Genomic DNA, 19,232 nt, shown 5'->3' with positions numbered 1-19,232 from the left:
GCCTGACACAGCACAGCAGTGTGGAGGATGTGGGAGGGATTGTTGAAACATGTTCCTGTTGTTTCTTGGATCAAAACTTTCCTAGGGTTCTGAAGACCCCTAGGGCTCTTTCTTTGTGCCTAAGTAAACAGATGTCGGGTTGTGTCCCCATAGTCTTGTTCTTTGGCATCAGGTGACTCAGGACCTGGGTGTGACTAAGAGGACGTAGTTTAGTATCAGTCATATCCCTGGAATCTCCAAGGTATGAATGGAGAGAAGAAAGGAGCCCATGAGCCATCTCTGCCTGTCTCCTGTCTCCTTGCTTTGTTTTCCCTGGCCAGGGGGTCCTTGGCTGTTTTGAGGACTAGAAGAAGTACAGTCAGACCAGGGTCAGAGATCGCTGACCCCTAGCCTCCTGAGCAGGACTTTGACCAGCTTTGGCTCAGTGGATTGTTCCTTTCCCCAGCCCGAATACTAGTTTCTGTGCTTCTTGGTGTTTCCGTGAGCGATTGGGAAGGAGGAGGAGGAGGAGGAAGATGGATTTCCAATTTCCCAATGTAACAGTTCACCCCCTTCTCTTTCCTGCAGTGTTTGAACTGGTCAACCAAGGGTGAGTGTCCCGTTTTCCTTGCGGGTGTGATTCCTGAAGCTTCTCAAGCCGCAGAGCTTCTCGAGGGAGGTGGTGCCTGGTTCTGAAGGCCAGTGTATCTGGTTTGCTTTTCATGTGTGCATCGACCTTCCAGGCCTGTGATGGAAGTGCCCACCCTCAAACCACTCTCGGAAGACCAGGCCCGTTTCTACTTCCAGGACCTGATCAAAGGCATAGAGTACCGTAAGCGGGGGCCTGTGGGAGGATTCTCACCCAGGGTTGGTTAACATCCCAACTAGCGGATGGCAGGTGGGAAAGTGGACTTTCCCTCCTGGAGTGCAAGCAGGAGGGTGAGAGACAGAATTGTCTGACATGCAGTCTTGGACAGCTACAGAAAGCCATGCTCATGATGGAAAAAGAAACCCTTCTTCTGCCACAAAAATTAAGAGCCGTATTGATAATGACTGTTTCCCCCAGCACTTTCTGTGTGTACCAGGCACCATTAGGGGCTGTATTTATATTGTCCCTTATTCCCAGCAACCCTGGGATGGGGATCCTGTTCACCTCCCGTTACCTTAGTTTTCTCATCTGTTAAACGGGAATAAAGTGTCTCTCACCAGGGTGGAAATCAGCCAGTTCATATCAGTAGTTCTGACAGGTGTCCTTTCTGCTTCTGGTTGTTAAACATTTTGTCTCTTCCCCTTGCCCATCACATAGGATTGTTGGGAGATTTTTTTTTTTTTTAAAGATTTTATTTATTCATTTGAGACAGAGAGATAGAGAGAGAGCATGAGCAGGGGAGAAGGAGAGGGAGAAGCAGACTCCCTGCCGAGCAGGGAGCCCGACACGGAACTCGATCCCAGGACCGCAGGATCATGACCTGAGCCGAAGGCAGATGCTTAACCGACTGAGCCACCCAGGCGCCCCCCTCCGTTTTTTTTTTTTTAAGATTTTAAAGTTTGTTTTTTTTTTTATTCATGAGAGACAGAGCGAGAGAGAAAGGCAGAGGGAGAAGCAGGCTCCCAAGGAGCAGGGAGCCTGATGCGGGACTCGATCCCAGGACCCCGGGATCATGACCTGAGCCAAAGGCAGACGCTTAACCATCTGAGCCACCCAGGCGCCCTTTTTTAAAGATTTTAATTGTTGGGAGATTTAATTGTTGGGAGATTTAAATGGAGAAAATGGGAAGCACTTAACACAGGGCTGGGCCCCAGATGGGGTACTCAACAAATGGAGCTGCTGCCCCTATTACTGGTTTCATCACTGTCAACACCGCCACCAGCAAAGAAACGCAGTTGGGTCTTCCAGACCATAGGAAGAGAGACCATGTCCTCTCCTATGGGTTGACATCCAGGCAGGAGCAAGTTAAGGAGGTCCCCAGTCCTACTTTGTGGTCCACACTTCCATTCGACCTGCTCCATTCATTGCTGGTGTGGTGAACAGGTTGAGTGTTGGCATTAGTAAATGAAAATATGTTGGACTGTCACAAGTTGTGAGGCTTCTAGCTGGAAGCCAGCCAGGCTCAACAAAAACTCTCCAGGGACCGCCCACCCACGACTTAGACTAGAGCAGGTGGTTACTATTATTGTCAATCGGTGTTGCACTCCTCATTTTTGAAGATGGGGTAATTTCCTTAAGCACACTCTGTCCCCCCTTACCTTTCAAAGCTGGGAGTATCCAATAGGTTTGGAAGGGTAAGGCTGGGAAGGGCCTGGGGGCCGTGAGAGAGCACTGGGGTCCATGTCTATATTTCTGGCCTCTGGAGGCTAGGCAGAGCTCCTCACATGGTTTTCCTGCCCCCTCTCTCCCATCTGGTGTCCACCCCACCCCCAGTACACTACCAGAAGATCATCCACCGGGACATCAAACCTTCTAACCTCCTGGTGGGAGAAGATGGGCACATCAAGATTGCCGACTTCGGTGTGAGCAACGAGTTCAAGGGCAGCGACGCGCTCCTCTCTAACACCGTGGGCACACCCGCCTTCATGGCACCTGAGTCGCTCTCGGAGACCCGGAAGATCTTCTCTGGGAAGGTTGGTGTGGACCTGCCTGAGATGCTGAGTTCTGCCTGTGTTAGGGTCCTTTCAGTCTTAAGTGGCAGAAATCCGACCCAAACTGGCTTAAACAATGAATCCATTGGATCATGTAGATGAAGAGCGGCTTCCGGTTTGGCTAGATACAGGGATTCAAACAGGAATCCATCTTTCCATCTTTCAGCTGTTTTCTTGAGATGGTTTCCTGCCCAGGTGGGTGGGTACCCCCAGCTGTTCCAGGTTCCTTCCTATCAGCTTACCAACCTGAGAAGAAAGAGCATTCCTCTTTTATTTATTTATTTATTTATTTATTTATTTATTTATTTTTTATTAATTTATTTGAGAGAGAGAATGAGATAGAGAGAGAGAGCATGAGACAGGGGAGGGTCAGAGGGAGAAGCAGACTCCCCGCTGAGCAGGGAGCCCGATGCGGGACTCGATCCTGGACTCCAGGATCATGACCTGAGCCGAAGGCAGTCGCTTAACCAACTGAGCCACCCAGGCTCCCCGAGCATTCCTCTTTCTGAAGAGCCCTCGCAAAAATCCCGGGATTGGCTCTGATTGGCCCAACCTGGGCCATGTGCCCATCCTTGAACCAATCATTGTGGCTGGGGGGGAAGTGGTGCTCTCATTGGGCAGGCCTGGGTCATGTGCCTATCCTTAAACCAATCACTATGGCTGGTGGAAATGAAGCTCTTATTGGCCGGGCCTGGGTCATGTGCTCACCCAGAGGCCAGGAGCAGGATCCGTCTCACCCTCAGTCGGTGGATCCAGACTCAGGAAGGGGTGGTTCCTCAGAGGAAAGCTGGAGGATTTGATTTTTGGCCGGCCAGAAGCAATAGACAGCCCCCCCCCCCCCCCCGCTGCCCCTTGTCTCCTTACACGAAGCTCTCTTTTTCTTGTAGGCTTTGGATGTTTGGGCCATGGGTGTGACGCTGTACTGCTTTGTGTTTGGCCAGGTAACGGGGTGGGGTGTCCTGTCTGCTGGGTGTTGCTGGGCAGCCCCCCTGGGTTAATAGTTACCCTTGCAGGGAGACAGGACTTTATTCATTGAGTTTACTGTTTTATTTCCACAGTTAGACCCGAATGTGAAAAAAAGGTGCCTTTCCAAATGTACATACCTGTACAGAATAGTCCAATCTGTGGAAAGCGATCTGTTAACACAGAAGGACTGGCAGAGGCTCTAGAGGTTGTAATAATTGATGGATTTAGGGCAAGGACAACAAATGTGCCACCTCTCTCCCCACTCTGACACCCCAGACAGACATCACAAATCAATAGCCACTGGCACCCTTTCTTCCTGAGCCCAGTGCTGCTTTGATGTTTTTCTCAGCAGAGTGTGTCCCCAGAAGCTGTTGTTGGAGGGACAGAATTGGAATGGATGTGAAAAATCCATTTGACATTATTGATTTAGGGAATGCTGTCTGGTCTCTTCATCGTTGTTTTTTTTTTTTTAGGATTTTATTTATTTATTTGACAGAGAGAGAGTACAAGCAGGGGGAACAGCAGAGGGAGAGGGAGAAGCAGGCTCCCTGCTGAGCAAGGAGCCCAATGCGGGATTTGATCCCAGGACCCTGGGATCATGACCTGAGCAGAAGGCAGCCCCTTAACCAACTGAGCCACCCAGGCGCCGCCCCCCCCGTTGTTGTTCTTTTGTTGTTGTTGTTGTTGTTTTTTGTTGTTGTTGTTTTTTATTATCAGTATTTAGGAACTTCAGTTTTTAACTCTGAAGTTCAGATTAATTATGTGAGCAATAAAAGCATGGATTTTTCCTTTTCATGAATTTGTGCTTTTATGGAGGAAAGCTTAAGAAACCGGTCGTGTGGTTTATAATGTCTTCCCCACCAATATTTGATAAGAAGATTTTCAATCATATAGCAAAGTTGAAATAACTACGGGAAACACCCACGCAGCCACCAGCTGTTTTCTGCCATAAACATTTCACTGTATTTGCTTTATCACAAGTCTGTCCATCTTCACCTTGTTTTACTTTCTTTTACACATTCCACATTAAGTTGCTAACATCTCTGCACTTCCTTCCAGATGCTTCAGAATGTAGTCATTAGCTAGAGCTCACTATTTGTGGTTCTTTTTTTTTTTTTTTCTTTTTGGGGTAAAATTGACATCTAATGAAATGTACAGATCTGAAGTGTACTGGTTAATGAGTTCTATCAAATGGATATACCTCTGCAATCCAAACTTTTATCTCAAGTTACTGCTCTTTTTTTTTTTTTTTTTAAGATTTTATTTATTTATTAGAGAGAGAATGAGAGACAGAGAGCATGAGAGGGAGGAGGGCCAGAGGGAGAAGCAGACTCCCTGCTGAGCAGGGAGCCCGATGCGGGACTCGATCCCAGGACTCCAGGATCATGACCTGAGCTGAAGGCAGTCGCCCAACCAACTGAGCCACCCAGGCGCCCTCAAGTTACTGCTCTTAATGAAAGAATTTTCCTCGGACAGGAGAGGACCAGGTCACATTTTGTGACCTTTTCCCACCTTCTGAGCACCCACACAGAGGTTCCTTTTTTCCAGCACAGCACCTGAGCTCCTCCCGGGTCGTCGGTTCCTCCCCCGAGTGAGAGCACTGATTTGTCATTTGGGAAGTGGTGTGTGAACAGTCTTCAGAGTCAGTCCAGTCTGGGTAAATCCCAGCTTTATACTCCCCGGGGCATGTCACCTCTCTGAGCTTCTGTTTTTCTCTTTTGTAAAATGAGAAGAATATTTATGATTTCTTAAGGCTCTGAGAGGATCACCAGAAATAATTCAAGCATTCATTAATTCAACAGGTATTTATCAAACCCCTGCTTTGTACCCGGGATATTCCTGGGCACTGGAGAAACGGCAGGGAGCAAGACAGGCAACAGTCCCTGCCCTCTTAGAGCTGATGTTCCCCCGCAGGAGCTAAACAGTACACGCATGCAAATGTAACATAATGTCAGGGATGGGCGCTCTGATGAGAAATCACGGGACAGTGGGGGGGGGGGGATCTGCTTTAGACAGGAGCTCAGGAAGGCCTCCCTGAGAAGGTGAGCTTTGATCAGATACCTGAGGGATGGGAGAAAATGAGCCATGCAGATGTTGGTGGGAAGAACACTCCAGACAGGGAACAGCCAGTGAAGATTGGTGCTGAGAAACCCCAGGCCAGGGCCTGGCCCAGCCTAAGCCCTCACGAATCACTACTGTTGCTGCTACATCTTAGGTATTGTTCTTAGTATTATTATTGTTCACCCAGCAGGTGGGTGGGGAGAGTCTTTGATTTTGTTTACGTAGGTAAATTAAAGCACAGCTGCAGAGGAAAGCCACAGTGTGGTTGGGAGGGGCTCTAGCCCTGTAGAAGGATATTCCGGGTCCTTCTGGACTTGTGGGCATGGGAGCTGCTCCCTCGCTGCAGTGGGCTCCCGGGCGTCTGTTCTTCCGTTGTAACCCACGTGGAGTGATGCCAGCACCGGGTAGCCCTTGCAGGACTGATGGGGCAGCCGCTGACGGCCACCCTGTCCCCGCCGTCTCTTCGCAGTGCCCATTCATGGACGAGCGGATCATGTGTTTGCACAGCAAGATCAAGAGTCAGGCCCTGGAATTTCCAGATCAGTGAGTATTGCCCGTCTGTCCCAAGTCACCTTCCTCTCCAAGGCCTTGGTGGTCCTCTGTGTGTTTCTCACCCTTGATGTGTCTTCCACGCGCAAGGCCTGACATAGCTGAGGACTTGAAGGACCTGATCACCCGCATGTTGGACAAGAACCCGGAATCAAGGATCGTGGTGCCGGAAATCAAGGTACACCTGGGGGCCACCGCCCTCTATGGGGTGTGCACCAGGGGCCAGGCCTGTGTCCTCTGCTTGGGATTGTTTGGCTCAACCCTGCCTCGGCCAGGCCTCACTCCCCTCCGTCCACAGCACTGCGTCCTCCTTGGCACCGTTACCCTCCCGTGCCCTGGGCCTCTTGCTGCTGAGGGCTGGCGGTGGTGGGGGTTGGAGAGGAGGACTTGGACTTGTGTTAACTGTGGTTGTGGCAGTGGGATCTGCTGCCAGTGGGGCGGCTAGCGCTCACTCCGATCGGCTTGGGTTGGTGGCATCCACCCTGCCGGGACCAGACCAGAATGGGGTCTCTGTGTGCTCCGTACCCCGGCTGCCCAAGTCCTGGATCCTTTCCTTGACCCTGCCCATCCCTTGGAGAAATCTCAGTGGGGGTGGGAGGAAATTAGTGAGCAGGTTGATACCCTCTCCCCAGCCTGCTGAATTCCATCCTTTTGCAGAAAGCACTGTTGGGAGAGATCCCTGTGCACCCCCTACACCCTGACCAGTGCCACACGCAGACAGCTGACTCTTTAAGAAATCTAGAGGTTTGCTTCAGGAACTCCTAGGCATCTAGCTAACTAGCATTTGAGAAGAGGGAGGCCAAGTGGTTACAGATAAGGACTTGGACCCCAGGGGTGGAAGCGGGCTGGGGCAGATCCCTGCCCGGATCCTCTCCTGACTGTGTCCTTCTAACTGGTCTCACTGTGCCTCCCCTTCCCCTTCTGTGAAATGGGGAGGGTCTGCTTTCTCTGAGCAGAGCCTTCCGGGGGGCATCAGGGAAAGTTGCTGAGGGGTGATGGGTGCTTCTTGGGCAACCATACAAGGCAGATGCCAAATTCTGGTCACTTCTGCCAAGACCTGGGCCAGGTGGCAAATGCGGTCCGGTGCACATCGCGGCCTGGTGGCTCCCTCCCATTGTCTGTCCCTCCGTCTTTTCCACGTTTCCTTGCATCTCGCTCACCCCCCACCCTCTGCCTGGCTTGCCAGCTCTCTTGCATGCCTGATCTCAGGCCACCACCTCTGCCCTCCCGCATTCCCTCCCTGGCTCCGCTCGCTGGCAGGGCCTCGGTGTCGCTCTCCGGCCCCTGGGAGCCAGTCGCCTGCCCCTCACCCCTCCTATCATTCGTTGAAGCTGCACCCCTGGGTCACGAGGCATGGGGCGGAGCCGTTGCCATCGGAGGACGAGAACTGCACGCTGGTCGAGGTGACCGAAGAGGAGGTCGAGAATTCGGTCAAACACATTCCCAGCCTGGCAACCGTGGTAAGGCGGGCCGAACCACTGACCGAGAACAGGGACAGCCTGAGGCGGGCCGGCGAGGACGGGCCGGGACACAGGCGGGCAGCTAAGAAGCAGACATTGGGCCTGAGAGTCAGGGGATGGCCGGGTCTGTCTCTGACTCACAGCCACTAGGCTCTGGGCCCTGGTCACATATCAGGCCAGGAGGCCGCTGCATCTTGTAGCTTTAGTTCTGTCTATAGCCAGATTCTGTGTGACTGTAGGGAGGGGTAGCTCCTCTCTAAAGATCCTACTGCTTTTTCTGGAATTCCTGCTTTCAGAGCATGGCAGGGGGAGGAGAAGGACCAGGACAGGTGCCAGGGGTGGGAGCTGGAGCCGAGGTCTCTAAGATGGAATTCCCTCCTGGCTGGATCTTCGGTCTCCAGAGTGGATGGCTTAGTTTGTCTCACATCTGCCGTGTGGGCAGCTCCCAGGGCTAGGGGCAAGGTCTCCCAATTCCGGTGCTTTTATGGCCTTATGTTTGGGTCCTGACCCAGGAAAAAGGACCCAGAATGTGGAGTCCTCAGGCTTAACCTTGGAGACTCTGGGAATCACTCACTTGCCAGTCCCTGCCCAGGAGGGCATCTGGCTCCAGGAGGGAGTCTAGGATTCTCGAGGGCCTGGGGTCCAGGCAGCAGTCCCGGGGGCAGAATCCAGCTGGCCACCCTACTAAGGCCACAGTGAAAGCCCTGGGGTGTGTTTGGTGAGGACTGGCTCCAGCAGGCAGGCAGGGCCCTGGGCTCTGGAAGGAACTGGTGAGACTTTCCACAAAGACACAGTGTCTGGCCTCAAGTGACTGCCCCTTTAGGAGCCCAGATGCTGGCTCCTTCTCTCCCAGCTTTGCACTTCTCCCTCCTGCTTCCCTACACACTTTCTCCTTCTTCCAAAATCTGAGCCCTTGCGCCGGGGCATCCATTGACATCCTCCTCCTCCCTCACCTAGGGCCTCTGCATGACCTTCACTGTTAAAACTCACCCACACTCACTCACTCTTTCCCATCCACCCCTTGCACGCATGTCCTGCGCCACAGTGCGGGGGGCAGCTGGTGTCAGACCCAGGTGCCCACCGCAGGTTATTCTGTTCCAGGCTCAGGATGTTCTTAGGAGAAGGTCTCTGATCCTAGCGATCTGGGAGCAGGGGTTACGGTGATGAGTAAAACCAACATGGTGGGCCTGCCGTCTTGGAGAGGTGGATGCTGGGCAAACAACCAACAAAACAGAGGGGCTGCAAGGTGTACCCCTAAGGGGGGCCGTGGAGCCCTAAGAGGGGGATGTGGCCAAGGTGATGGGTTGGAGAAGGCCTCCGGGAAGAAGTGGATATATACTGAGTGGATGGCGGAGTATTTACTGGGCCGAGGTGGTATTGGGCAGAGGGTGTTTCTGGCAGAGGGAAGAGCAAACGTGGTGATCCTCTGGTGGGAGGAAGCTGGGCCCACAAGAAGCTTCAAGAAAGCCAGGGCCACTGAGGCAGGGCAAGGAAGGTGACATGAGTCTGGGCAGGAGGAGGGGCCAGACCACCCAAGACCTGAGGCCACAGCAGAGATTTAATTCTTGGTCCCAAGAAGTGTGGGCAGCACCTGCAGGGTTTGAATCAGGGGAGTAGCACCATCAGAGTTGGCCTTGGAAAGACCCCATGTGGAAAATGGAATGTGGGCACTGGGGAGGAAGTGGGGGCTACTGCAGCCATCCGAGGGCAGGGGCTGGAGTGGGGAGGTCCAGGTCCACATACCCATTGTGTGCCAGGCACAGGGTTTCAGAGATGAGCAGGGTATAGCACGAGCCCTCGTGGGGCTCCTGGCCTCATAAGAAAGATGGAGCAGAAAAAACCACCCTCCTGTCCATTACACGGTGACAGGCCTGCACAGAGGAACAAGAATGGAGGCTTCACAGAGGAGGAGCCTCTTTTGCTGGGTCCTGAGGGCTAGGAAGGTTGACAAGGCCACAGGGAGGGACAGGGCAGGGATGGGGGGGGGTGGGGGATAGGAAGGGACACCTGCAGAGACACAGTGGAGGAAAGGGCTGGTGTGTTCCAGGAACCACAGAACACCAGCCTTGGCCAGGGAGGGACGGTGAGAGCCTTCCCAGGGGATCTAAGTCAGTGCTTTTCTTCTTTTCTTTTTTAATGACATAAAATTCGTGTATCATAAAACTAACCATTTTAAAGTGAACAATACAGTGGCATTTATTACATTTATAATATTGTGCAACCGTCACCTCTGTGGTTCTGAAACATTTTCATCCCCTCCCCCCCCAAGAAACCCTGTACCCGTTAACAGTCACTCTGTTCTTCCCTCCCCCCAGCCCCTGGCGACCCCTGGTGGGTTTTCTGTCTCTGGATTTGCCTCTCCTAGGCATTTCGTATCAATGGAATCGTACAGTATGTGGTCTTCTGTGTCTGACTTTTACTCAGCATGGTGTTTTTGAGGTGCATCCATGTTGTAGCATGCCATTCCCTCGTGGCTGAGTAATACGCCAGTGTATGGATAGGCCACATTTTGTTTATCCGTTTTTCAGATGCTGGATGTTTCCACCTTTTGGAACATCAGTGGTTTTGTTTTTTGTTTTTTCTGTTTTTTTTAAAGATCTTATTTATTTGAGAGAGAGAGAGAGAGCACAAGCAGGGGGGGAGGGGGCAGAGGGAGAGGGAGAAGCTGACTCTTCGCTGGGCTTGATCCCAGGACCCCGAGATCATGACCTGAGTCAAAGGTAACACTTAACCGACTGAGCCACCCAGGCGCTGCCATCGTGTTTTTTAAAAATACTTAGATTCTTAGCACACACACAAAACAATTCAGAAGCTCACTCTACACATAAAACAGCTTGAAGAGGCACCATGCTCTGCTTGAGGGGGTGGGGGCCGGTGCCTTTCAGACTGAGGTCTTTTCCTTGAAAATTCCTTCAGAGGATACAGCAGCCAAAAGCATCACCAAAAATAACTCATTCACTCCCTTGCTCCAGAATCGTCCTTGGCCCTCTGGCCAGCAGCAGGATAAGTTCCAAAGTCCTATGGGTGAAAGATTTTAAGTCAGGGTGTGAGGGAATCAGATCTGGGCTTTGGAGAGGATAGGTCAGATCAGTAGGGTTGAGGCAGAAGCCTGGGAGGCAGAGGAGGGTAGCTGAGCAGGGGCCGTGGGATGGGATGAGGGAATAGTACCTTTTCCCAAGGGATCCACTCGTCAGGCAGGTGTCTGCCAACCAAGCTGGGGACCCCGTCTGTGTTAGAGTGGGTGAGGGGGCCCACGAGCAAGTTCCCACGACTGGCAGTGGACCAGCCTGCCCCCAGCGCCTCTCAGACTTGGATGGACCTTTAGGACCTCTCAGTCCCCTCTCCCTCACACCACAGCAGCCTGTGGGCTGGCTAGCCTCAGTGTCCTGGGATGTTTCCTCAGCTCCTTATACCCATTCAGGTGTTGCCCATCCTCTGCTAAAATGCAGCCCTCTGAGAAATTGGTACCCTCGTGTGGTGTAACCACTGTAGCAAACAGTCTGGCGGTTCCTCAGAATGGTCAACGTCACCACGTGATCCAAAGATTCCACTCCGGGGTACAGACCCAAGAGAAATGAGAACATTTTGTGGGGAAAACAGGTCCACACACAAAAACATGTGCACAGATGTTCATAGCAGCATTATTCACAACAGCCAAAAAGTTGGAAACAGCCCACATGTCCACCAGTGGAGGTGTATCCATACAAAGGAATATTATTTGGCCACGAAGAGGAAGGGAGTACTGATACCTGTTGCAACCGTAGGAGCCTTGAGAACCTGGTGCTCAGTGCAGGAAGCGACACGGAAGGCTGCATACCGTGTGATTCCGTTTATATGAAATGTCCAGAATAGACGAATCCGTAGAACAGAACAGAGATCAGTGGTTGCCAGGGCCTGGGGGGAGGGGCAATGGGGTGTGAGTACTGGGTTTCTTTTTGGGGTGATGGAAATGTTCTGAAGTTAGATAGTGGTGATGTGAATATACTAGAAACCACTGAACTGTACACTTTAAAATGGTGAGTATTCGACTGTGGGACTTATATTTCAACTAAAAAAGAAGTGCAGCCCCTGAATTTGGCCCAGAAAAGAATAATTGCTTCCTTGTTGGGGTGGCCAGATAGTTTTCACCGAAAATAAAGGCCCAGTTTTGAAGATGAGACAGGTTGATGGGCCAAGAGGGCAGGGGTAGCGATGGCTTGGGTGAGATGAGTGGTGCCAAGTTACTGGAGGGACAGTGCTGGCCAGCTCTCGTGGAGCACGGGGTCCCCCCCTGGGGCTCAGGTAGACCAAGATTAAGAAAGGAGGATGTCAGACAAGGGGTGTGGACCTTATCTTCTTGGCAGTCAGGGAGACATGAATGGTTTCGGACACGGGACTAGTCACAAAAGCTTTGGCTTTTGTGTCCTCGGTGGAGGGATGCTGCCCAGGATCTCCCAAAGGCCTGTCGCCAGCCACGAGCCGCGGAAGCGGCCGGGGGCTGGGGGAGAGAGGAAGAGGGAGATGGCCCTTGCAGAGTGGCGCAGGGGAGGACGTTGCCTGGAGTCGCCCAGGAGGCTCAGCTTCCTCTTCTGTCCTTCAGATCCTGGTGAAGACCATGATACGGAAACGCTCCTTCGGGAACCCGTTTGAGGGCAGCCGGCGGGAGGAGCGCTCCCTGTCAGCGCCTGGAAACCTGCTCACGTGAGTGTCCACCCGCCCTCCTCTGGGGTGGGGAGCTAGAGGCTGAACACAGGGCAGCCCTGCCCAGCGCACCCTGCCTGGGCCCATCCCTGGAGTGGAAGGAAGCGCCTGGAATGACTCAGAGCAGGTCTCCTAGGCTCATGAGGGAGAGTTTCGCCCCCGCGCCGGGCTCAGCCCACCTCCTCTTGCGGACAGCTAACCCATGCTGCAGTTTTACCTTTCTCAGGGAGACTTGCACTTTACCTGGGGGACCGCTTGACAATCAGAAAGCATTTTTGTGGCCCGGAAGCATGCATGCTTGATGGTGGGATTGTGGGCCCTGTGATGGAGGAGCAAGGCCTGCCTCACCCACGTGACCCTGTGTCAACCGCAGAGGCGCCGTGCTCAAAATCCCCCTGGCAGCAGCTCTGTGAAGCTGGTGTTGGGGGTCTGAGTGTCTCTGGGGTGGGGGACAGGCATCTCAGAGATCCCCAGTGTCCCTTCTTACTTCCCTTTTCCCTCCCCTCTGGCCATTCCAGCAAAAAACCAACCAGGGAGTGTGAGCCCCTGTCTGAGCCCAAGGTAATGCCTGCCTGCCTGCGCTGTAGCCTCTGCCGGAGCCTGGGGGCGGGGGCAGCTGCAGAGCACGGGGCATCCCCCCCCGGGCGGAGGGTCCTTCCACCTCGGGCCTCTGGACCTAAGATAAAAACCAGGGCCAGCCAGGGGCTTGGACCCGACGGCGGGTCGTGCATGTGGGCTGGGGCTGCGGGTGCATGGCGCTCCACCCGGAAAGCCTGCGAATTCACCCAGGTCTCATGACCCAGTCTGGTACCCACATACGCTCAGGGCACGGCAATGGCATTGAAGCTGTGTCACAACAGGGTCCCGTGGCTGCCCCTGCCCTGGGTCCGTGTGGTCAGAGCATAGATCAGGCATGCAGTGTTCTGGGGCTCTCCGGCATCCACCCCTTCTTCTCGGATGGGTGAAGACCTAGAAAATAAGTTCCCTTCCAGCCTGCTGCAAATTAGTGTAAGAGTCCTCTGTCCCCACGGTGGATCTGAACCTTTTCCCTTTGGCCGTCCCTCTTCTCAACACATAGCCTTGTCAGCATTGCCAGCAGCTCCCAGGACAGATGGGAATTTTTGTCCCTGTGGACTAAGATGACTAACACTTAGCACCCCTGCTGCCTCTCCTCCCCCTAGTGCCTATGGCAAGATAGAAGTTCTAGGATTCCTTCCTTTGAGCTCAACTCACTACCTCATCCTCAGCTGGGAGCTCCAGGCAGTCATTTCTATGTATTTTTTCTTAATTTTTTTTAACATTTAAAATTTTATCGTTGGAAAGCCATTTCTATGTTTTAAGAGCAGCTTTATTGAAATATAATTCACATATTGTATGTTTCACCCATTTGGAGGGTATGATTCAGTGGTTTTTAATATATTCACAGACTTGTACAACTAAGACCACAATCAATTTTAGAACATTTTTATTAGCCCCAGAAGAAACCCTGTACCCTCCTCTGTCACCACCAACTCCCCTTTCCCAGCCGCCACTAATCTCCTCTCGGTGTCTATGGAGTTGCCCTGTTCTAGACACCCCCTGTCAACGGAGCCGTACAACGTGTGAGCTTTTGCGTCTGGCTTCTCTCACTCAGCATCATGTTCCAAGGTTCATCCACGATGTAGCAGGCGTCAGCGCTTCTTCCTGTTTCTGGCCAGACCGTATGTCATTGTACGGGTAGACCACATTTTATTCCTCATTCATTCGGTGATGGACATTGTCTCCACTTGGGCTGTCACGAATGCCTGCCGCTGCGAACATCCACATACGAGCAAGCGGCCATTTCTGTGCGTTGGGAGCTGGCTCACGAGATGAAGTTTACTGGCCCCCGCAGCGCAGGAGTCAGGGGCCTGTAGTCAGCTAGCGGACAGTTTAGGATCAGGGAAAGCGGCAGTTAGCCATCGGCCAGTTGTCGGCAGCCCGAGAAGGCTGCCTCATCCCTGCCAGGTGGTTCCCCAGTTCTCTGCCGCTTGCTCTTTGAGCCTCCCAGGGTGACAGTGAGTGGAAGCCTAATGGGCTGCCCTTTTTCTTCTCAAATCTCAAGTTTTAGGGTTTGCCCCGTCTGTGTACAAGTCTGTCATCTGTTTCTTATTTTCAGTGAGCTCAAAATCGCAAGATACCCAGAGATTGGCCCAAAGGGCTTTACTGCCCCTTTAATTCCCTCACCAGTAGTCCCAGCAAAACCTGGGGATTACCTGCTCTTGCCCTCAGGCTGCTGGTGGGATGCTCTGGTTGTCCGAATGACCCAGCAGTCTGGAGTCTGGAGTTCCGAGGGCTTATTCAGTTGTCCGAGGCCTCGGGCGCACGGCCTGCCCCCCCGCCCCGTCTGCAACCACACCCAGCTGGTACAGGCAGGCGCCTCCAGGGCAGAAATTGAGGCCCGGATTTGACATCTAGTTAGAGCTCTCCTCCCTGGGAGTTTTGACCCCCTCTGCTTTGGCAGAAACAAAAACCAATGAGCCTGCTCTTGAAACAGAGAGGGTCACAGATATCTGGCTTTCTCTTCCTTGTGCCGGGACAGAGTTTTGCTTCTGGCCAGGGACACACAGTAGACATTAGTCTGGTGTGGCAAGCCCAGTGGCTTCCCTTAGAAGGAGCCATTATTGTTGGCTGGTGGCAAGCGATTTGGGCTTCTCCTCAGGGATTTTCCTTCCTAGCTCCTTAGTTCAACCTGTGTCTGTTCCCCCCACCCCCCCCCACCCCCAGGCAGGTCTAGCTGGGGGCACTTCAGGATATGACCTCCCAGGGACACGAGGACACCTTTCCTCCCATCTCCTTGGTCTCTCCTGCTCTGATCACTCACATCGCCAAGAGTTGGGCCCTTCTCTCCATCCAAGGTGTCCCATGGGCCTGTGTGCTGGGGACAGTCCTCTTGACCACCATTTCCAAAAGGCCGGCTCTGTGCCAGGCCAAACCCAGGTGGTCCTGCTTGCTGCCCCCAGGAAGCTCACCTTCAGGTGACTGAAGAATCTTCAACCTTAGCCTGAAGAAGGAAGCTTGGGGTCGGGGGACACGTCAAGATACCTAAAAACCTCTGTGAACAGGCCCCATCGCTGGCTGCACACTACTCACGTGGGAGGAGTTTAGGTGTTACACAGATAGGTTCGCATCTATTTTTATAGTTCCTTTCTATTTTTGGCAAATGATGCTGCTTTTCCATTTACTGAGGGGAATGCAAAGTCTCCTTTGAAACTTCATATAGGCAAGAAAAGGGGAGAGACTGTAAAGGGAAGAGCGAAGTCAGTGACGTTCCAGGTGGTGCGGGAACGCGGGAGACGCCGGCTCAGGCCGTGGCAGCCTTGCCTTAACGTGGGTTTTCTGTTCGGTGAGCAGGAAGCAAGGCAGCGAAGACAGCCTCCGGGGCCCCGACCCGCCCCCCGTGGGGGAGGAGGAAGTGCTCTTGTGAAAGGCGGTCCCCGCGCCGAGAGTTGGGGGGCCCCGGCCCCCGGCCCCCGCGCTCGCATGCATCCTCTGCGGCCCGACGAGGTGATGGAGTAGCTGCCCGGACGCGTGACCTCGCATGCAGGCTGCACCCTGCGTTTCCATAGCAGCATGTCCTACGGAAACCCAGCACGTGTGTAGAGCCTTGACCGTCATCTCTGGTGTTTTTGTTTTGTTTTGTTTTTCTTCCTTTGTTGTTTTCAAGGGGACAAAAAAAAAAAAGACTTGACTCCATGACATCGACCTTGGCCGCTGGCTGGCTGAACGGGCGGGTGTGAGGAGTTGCAGACCCAAAGCCACATGCATTTTGGGACAATTGCTTTTTAAAACGTTTTTATGCCAAAAATCTTTCATTGTGAACTCAGAACCATGTCAGATATACCAGGTGAATGTGTGTGGGGTTTGTAAATCATGCAAAACCGGCAGAAAACTCTGGCGGTGTGGGCTGAGACCACAGAGTTAGTTGCTGCGTTTGAAAGGGAGAGGAAGAGGGGCTGTCACTCCTCCTGCAAACCCCGAAGGCCCCAAACTCCAGGCCCGTGGCACCTTCCAGGACTGTGGACTCACGGGGTCTGGGCAGGGCTAGCCCTCAGTTAGCTGCAGGGAGCTTCGATGCACCTTATTTGTAAGAAGGACTTCACATTTTTTTATGGGTAGAGTTGTAGTCAGGAAAAGGGAAAGGGCTTGAAGCTTAATTGCTTCGCAAAGGGGATTTTCCCCCCCTCGAAGGGCGTTCCGTGGTTGTTGTGGGGCGGGGGGTGGGGGGGGAGGTTTCACCTAAAGGACTGATAGCCACTCACAGCGAGTTTCTGAAATATTAACGGAGCTCTGGTCAATCTCTTGTTAAATGACAAAAACTTCAGGGTGAAATCCTACACTTCCATGTACATTACATGGCTTACGAGTAAATAAAATATTTTCGATTCTCTAACTAGACTGAACTCTAGAGTAGTTCAGAGATCATTTAGAGCTTCCAGGATACTTTCCACGGCTTCAGGCATGTGATCAGAGTTAGAGCCAATGAAATCTGTGCCTGTATATTAGCAGCTTGGTCTGTTTGTAACCTGTGTGTTCTAGAGACTGCCGAGGTTTTATTTTCTCAAATACTAGCTGATTGTTGCAGTCAGTGAAGCACTTAGTTTCTGGAGGGCCAGTGAGGAAATACTCGGCTTCAGCGGAAACACAAATGATCATCCTTACCGGCAAAGCTCTGTTAGGATCTACACAAGAACTTTGGGGCGCCCTTTTAGAGAGGATTGTTGAAACCCAGAGTGGTCCTCAGGGTCCAAGAGAGCCAGGGCTTGGCACAGGGAGTTCTGCTTTGTAAGCCAACAGTCCCAGACAGAAAAGGTTTATCTTTTTGGGTTTCCGCTTGTACTGGGGATTCTCACTGCAGTTCAAGTGTGACTTCTTTCTCAGAGCCACACATGGAGGAGGGTGAAGTTCACGGGGGAGGAAAACAGGAAGGCCTTTGCTCGGGGACATTCCCAGTGTTTTGTGGACTCTGGTTGGGGGAAATAGTGTCGAACTGGGCTGAGAGGACATGCTCTCCTGTAGTTTCTGTCTGATCATCGCTGGTAGGAGGACTTTTTGCAGAGAGATGGGAGCAAGGCCTCGTGCCCCCGCTACCCAGCGCATCACAGAGCCTGGGTGTTCTTGGCTTCCACAAACCTTCGTAAGCTCTTGACTGTCATTTAGCCAGACTTTTCTTGCTGTCTTATAAGCAGTACAGAATTAAGGAATGCTGGTTTCCAAGAGCAAAGGACAACCGTCAGATGAAGGGTTGTCTGGCCTGCTTGCTTTCTTTTTGTAACCTGGTACTTCCTCTGGCGTTCCTGCGCTTGTTTGTACTTATAGGCACCACCCCTTCTGGGAGCAGATGGGGTCTGGTTAGTTTGCAATAAGCACCTTGCAGTAGTTCAAGTGAACCTGTCCTTAGTCCCGGCCTGTCTGTGTGACTGTGGCCTGGCCGAGCGGCTCGCCCGGGGCGGGCAGGTAGCACGCTCTCTGCAGAACTCCTGTTTACACAGCTGCATCAGGCAAGACCGTTTCTTCCGCCACAGAATTCCCCACGTAAGATTTCATACGCGGAATGCCGGCTGTTTAGGCAGGTGGGTTCATAACTTTTTTTTCCCAAAGAAACACCAAAGAAAGCTGTGCGAAGGAACTGCTCCCCTCAAAAAGTATAAGCAGAGGGCCTTACTGTCAAGCGGTAGGGTTACCGTTCTCTTGGAGCACAAACACTGGTTTTTCGGAAGCTGGCTCTGTCAGGAAAGGGGAGAAGCCATCATGGGCAGCTTCTCTGGGTGAGCAAAAAGGATGCCCTATCAGTTTCTTCCATTGCTGGCTCATCTGTGGGACCAATTTGGTGTAAGCAACCTGGGGCCTGCACAAGTTCTTGCCCCATCTTCCTCTGCCCTGCTCCACTTTCCTCGTCTCTTCCACAGGCTTACCGGAGGCTCCCAGAAAGCCTTAGCTAGCCCCTTGTTGGCTCTGGGGGCTGGAGAGGCCGTCTCCCCAGGGATTTGGCCTTTCCCGTGAGTTAGGGCTCCCATCCTTAAAGCCTTTCTGGAACGAAGAGGCGAATACCTGAGCATTTAGATGCATGGGCTCAACCTATTGCTCTCACTCATCTTCCAAAGGGGAGCTTTGCATTGCTGGGGGGAAGAACCATGACCTCCACTTGCTTCCAAGGTGCTAGAGAAGGTTTCAAGGTCGTCGGTTCCCATCCTCTTTGCAGCTTTATGGGCCGAGTTTCGTGGGACTGCTGACTTTTTTATTCTGTGTCTGATTTAATGCCCGATGCTTCTGTTTTATTCCTGATCCTTTCTACTATGCATTTTCCTTTTATCAGGTGTACAAAGTTAAATACTGTGTATTTATCACTTAAAAGTACATGAATTTAAGAGAAAAATAAGCCTTTGGTGTTTTTCCACAGATGTTTAAGCTTCTCTGTAAACTTGAAATAAACAGACAGCAAAATGGTGCAAAGCCTGGGCCTTTTGGAGGTATTTTTGTTGGTCAGTTTACAGATGTCTGTAGGACATCCGTCCTTACGTCTGTTTTTCTTCCTTAGGCTGACTGTGAGATCAAATGCCCAAGTCAGGGCTAATGTATTCAGCATTACATTATTCATGTCTGTGTAACCATGTCCTAGTATCCCACTACTAAAAGTGTGGTCCCTGGACCGGGAGCGTCAGCATCTCCTGGGAGTGGGTTGGAAGTGCAAATTCCCAGGCCCCATTTAAACAAGATCCCCAGGTGACTCATGTGCCCACGGAAGTCTGAGAGGCACTGCTTTAGCAGGCAGGTAATTGCTAGATTCTTCTGTTGGAGACCAACTAGGTGAGCAGCTCTGGGAGCGGTATTAATTACACATGGAACACATCCTGTGAGGAGGCATGTTGTGGGACACAT

The 19,232-nt window shown here is 52.3% G+C and overlaps 1 protein-coding gene across 8 annotated transcripts in view; it reads left to right on the top strand.

Annotated features, from left to right (window-relative positions):
• Positions 1-18,806, top strand: part of CAMKK2 (calcium/calmodulin dependent protein kinase kinase 2) — a 49,588-nt gene extending 30,782 nt beyond the window's left edge. For 2 of the 8 annotated variants that reach the window (XM_081802276.1, XM_081802275.1), the window contains 9 exons: positions 568-589; positions 723-811; positions 2,402-2,601; positions 3,507-3,560; positions 6,116-6,189; positions 6,286-6,373; positions 7,527-7,655; positions 12,235-12,335; positions 12,854-15,547. In XM_081802276.1, coding sequence (XP_081658402.1) covers positions 568-589; positions 723-811; positions 2,402-2,601; positions 3,507-3,560; positions 6,116-6,189; positions 6,286-6,373; positions 7,527-7,655; positions 12,235-12,335; positions 12,854-13,133 — 1,037 coding nt within the window. In that variant the 3' untranslated portion in view covers positions 13,134-15,547. Of the gene's footprint in view, positions 1-567; positions 590-722; positions 812-2,401; positions 2,602-3,506; positions 3,561-6,115; positions 6,190-6,285; positions 6,374-7,526; positions 7,656-12,234; positions 12,336-12,853; positions 15,548-15,707 lie in introns of those variants that run through there. The other 6 variants (XM_031031943.2, XM_006736965.3, XM_031031942.2 and 3 more) reach the window with 6 other exon arrangements.
• Positions 18,807-19,232: the final 426 nt, after the last annotated feature.

Source organism: Leptonychotes weddellii, chromosome 13 (genome assembly GCF_054177405.1).
Source record: "Leptonychotes weddellii isolate Sample4059 chromosome 13, ASM5417740v2, whole genome shotgun sequence".
Taxonomy (NCBI): Eukaryota; Metazoa; Chordata; class Mammalia; order Carnivora; family Phocidae; genus Leptonychotes; species Leptonychotes weddellii.
Note: the sequence above shows the minus strand (reverse complement) of the source record. Positions and strands in the feature narration are given on the sequence as shown.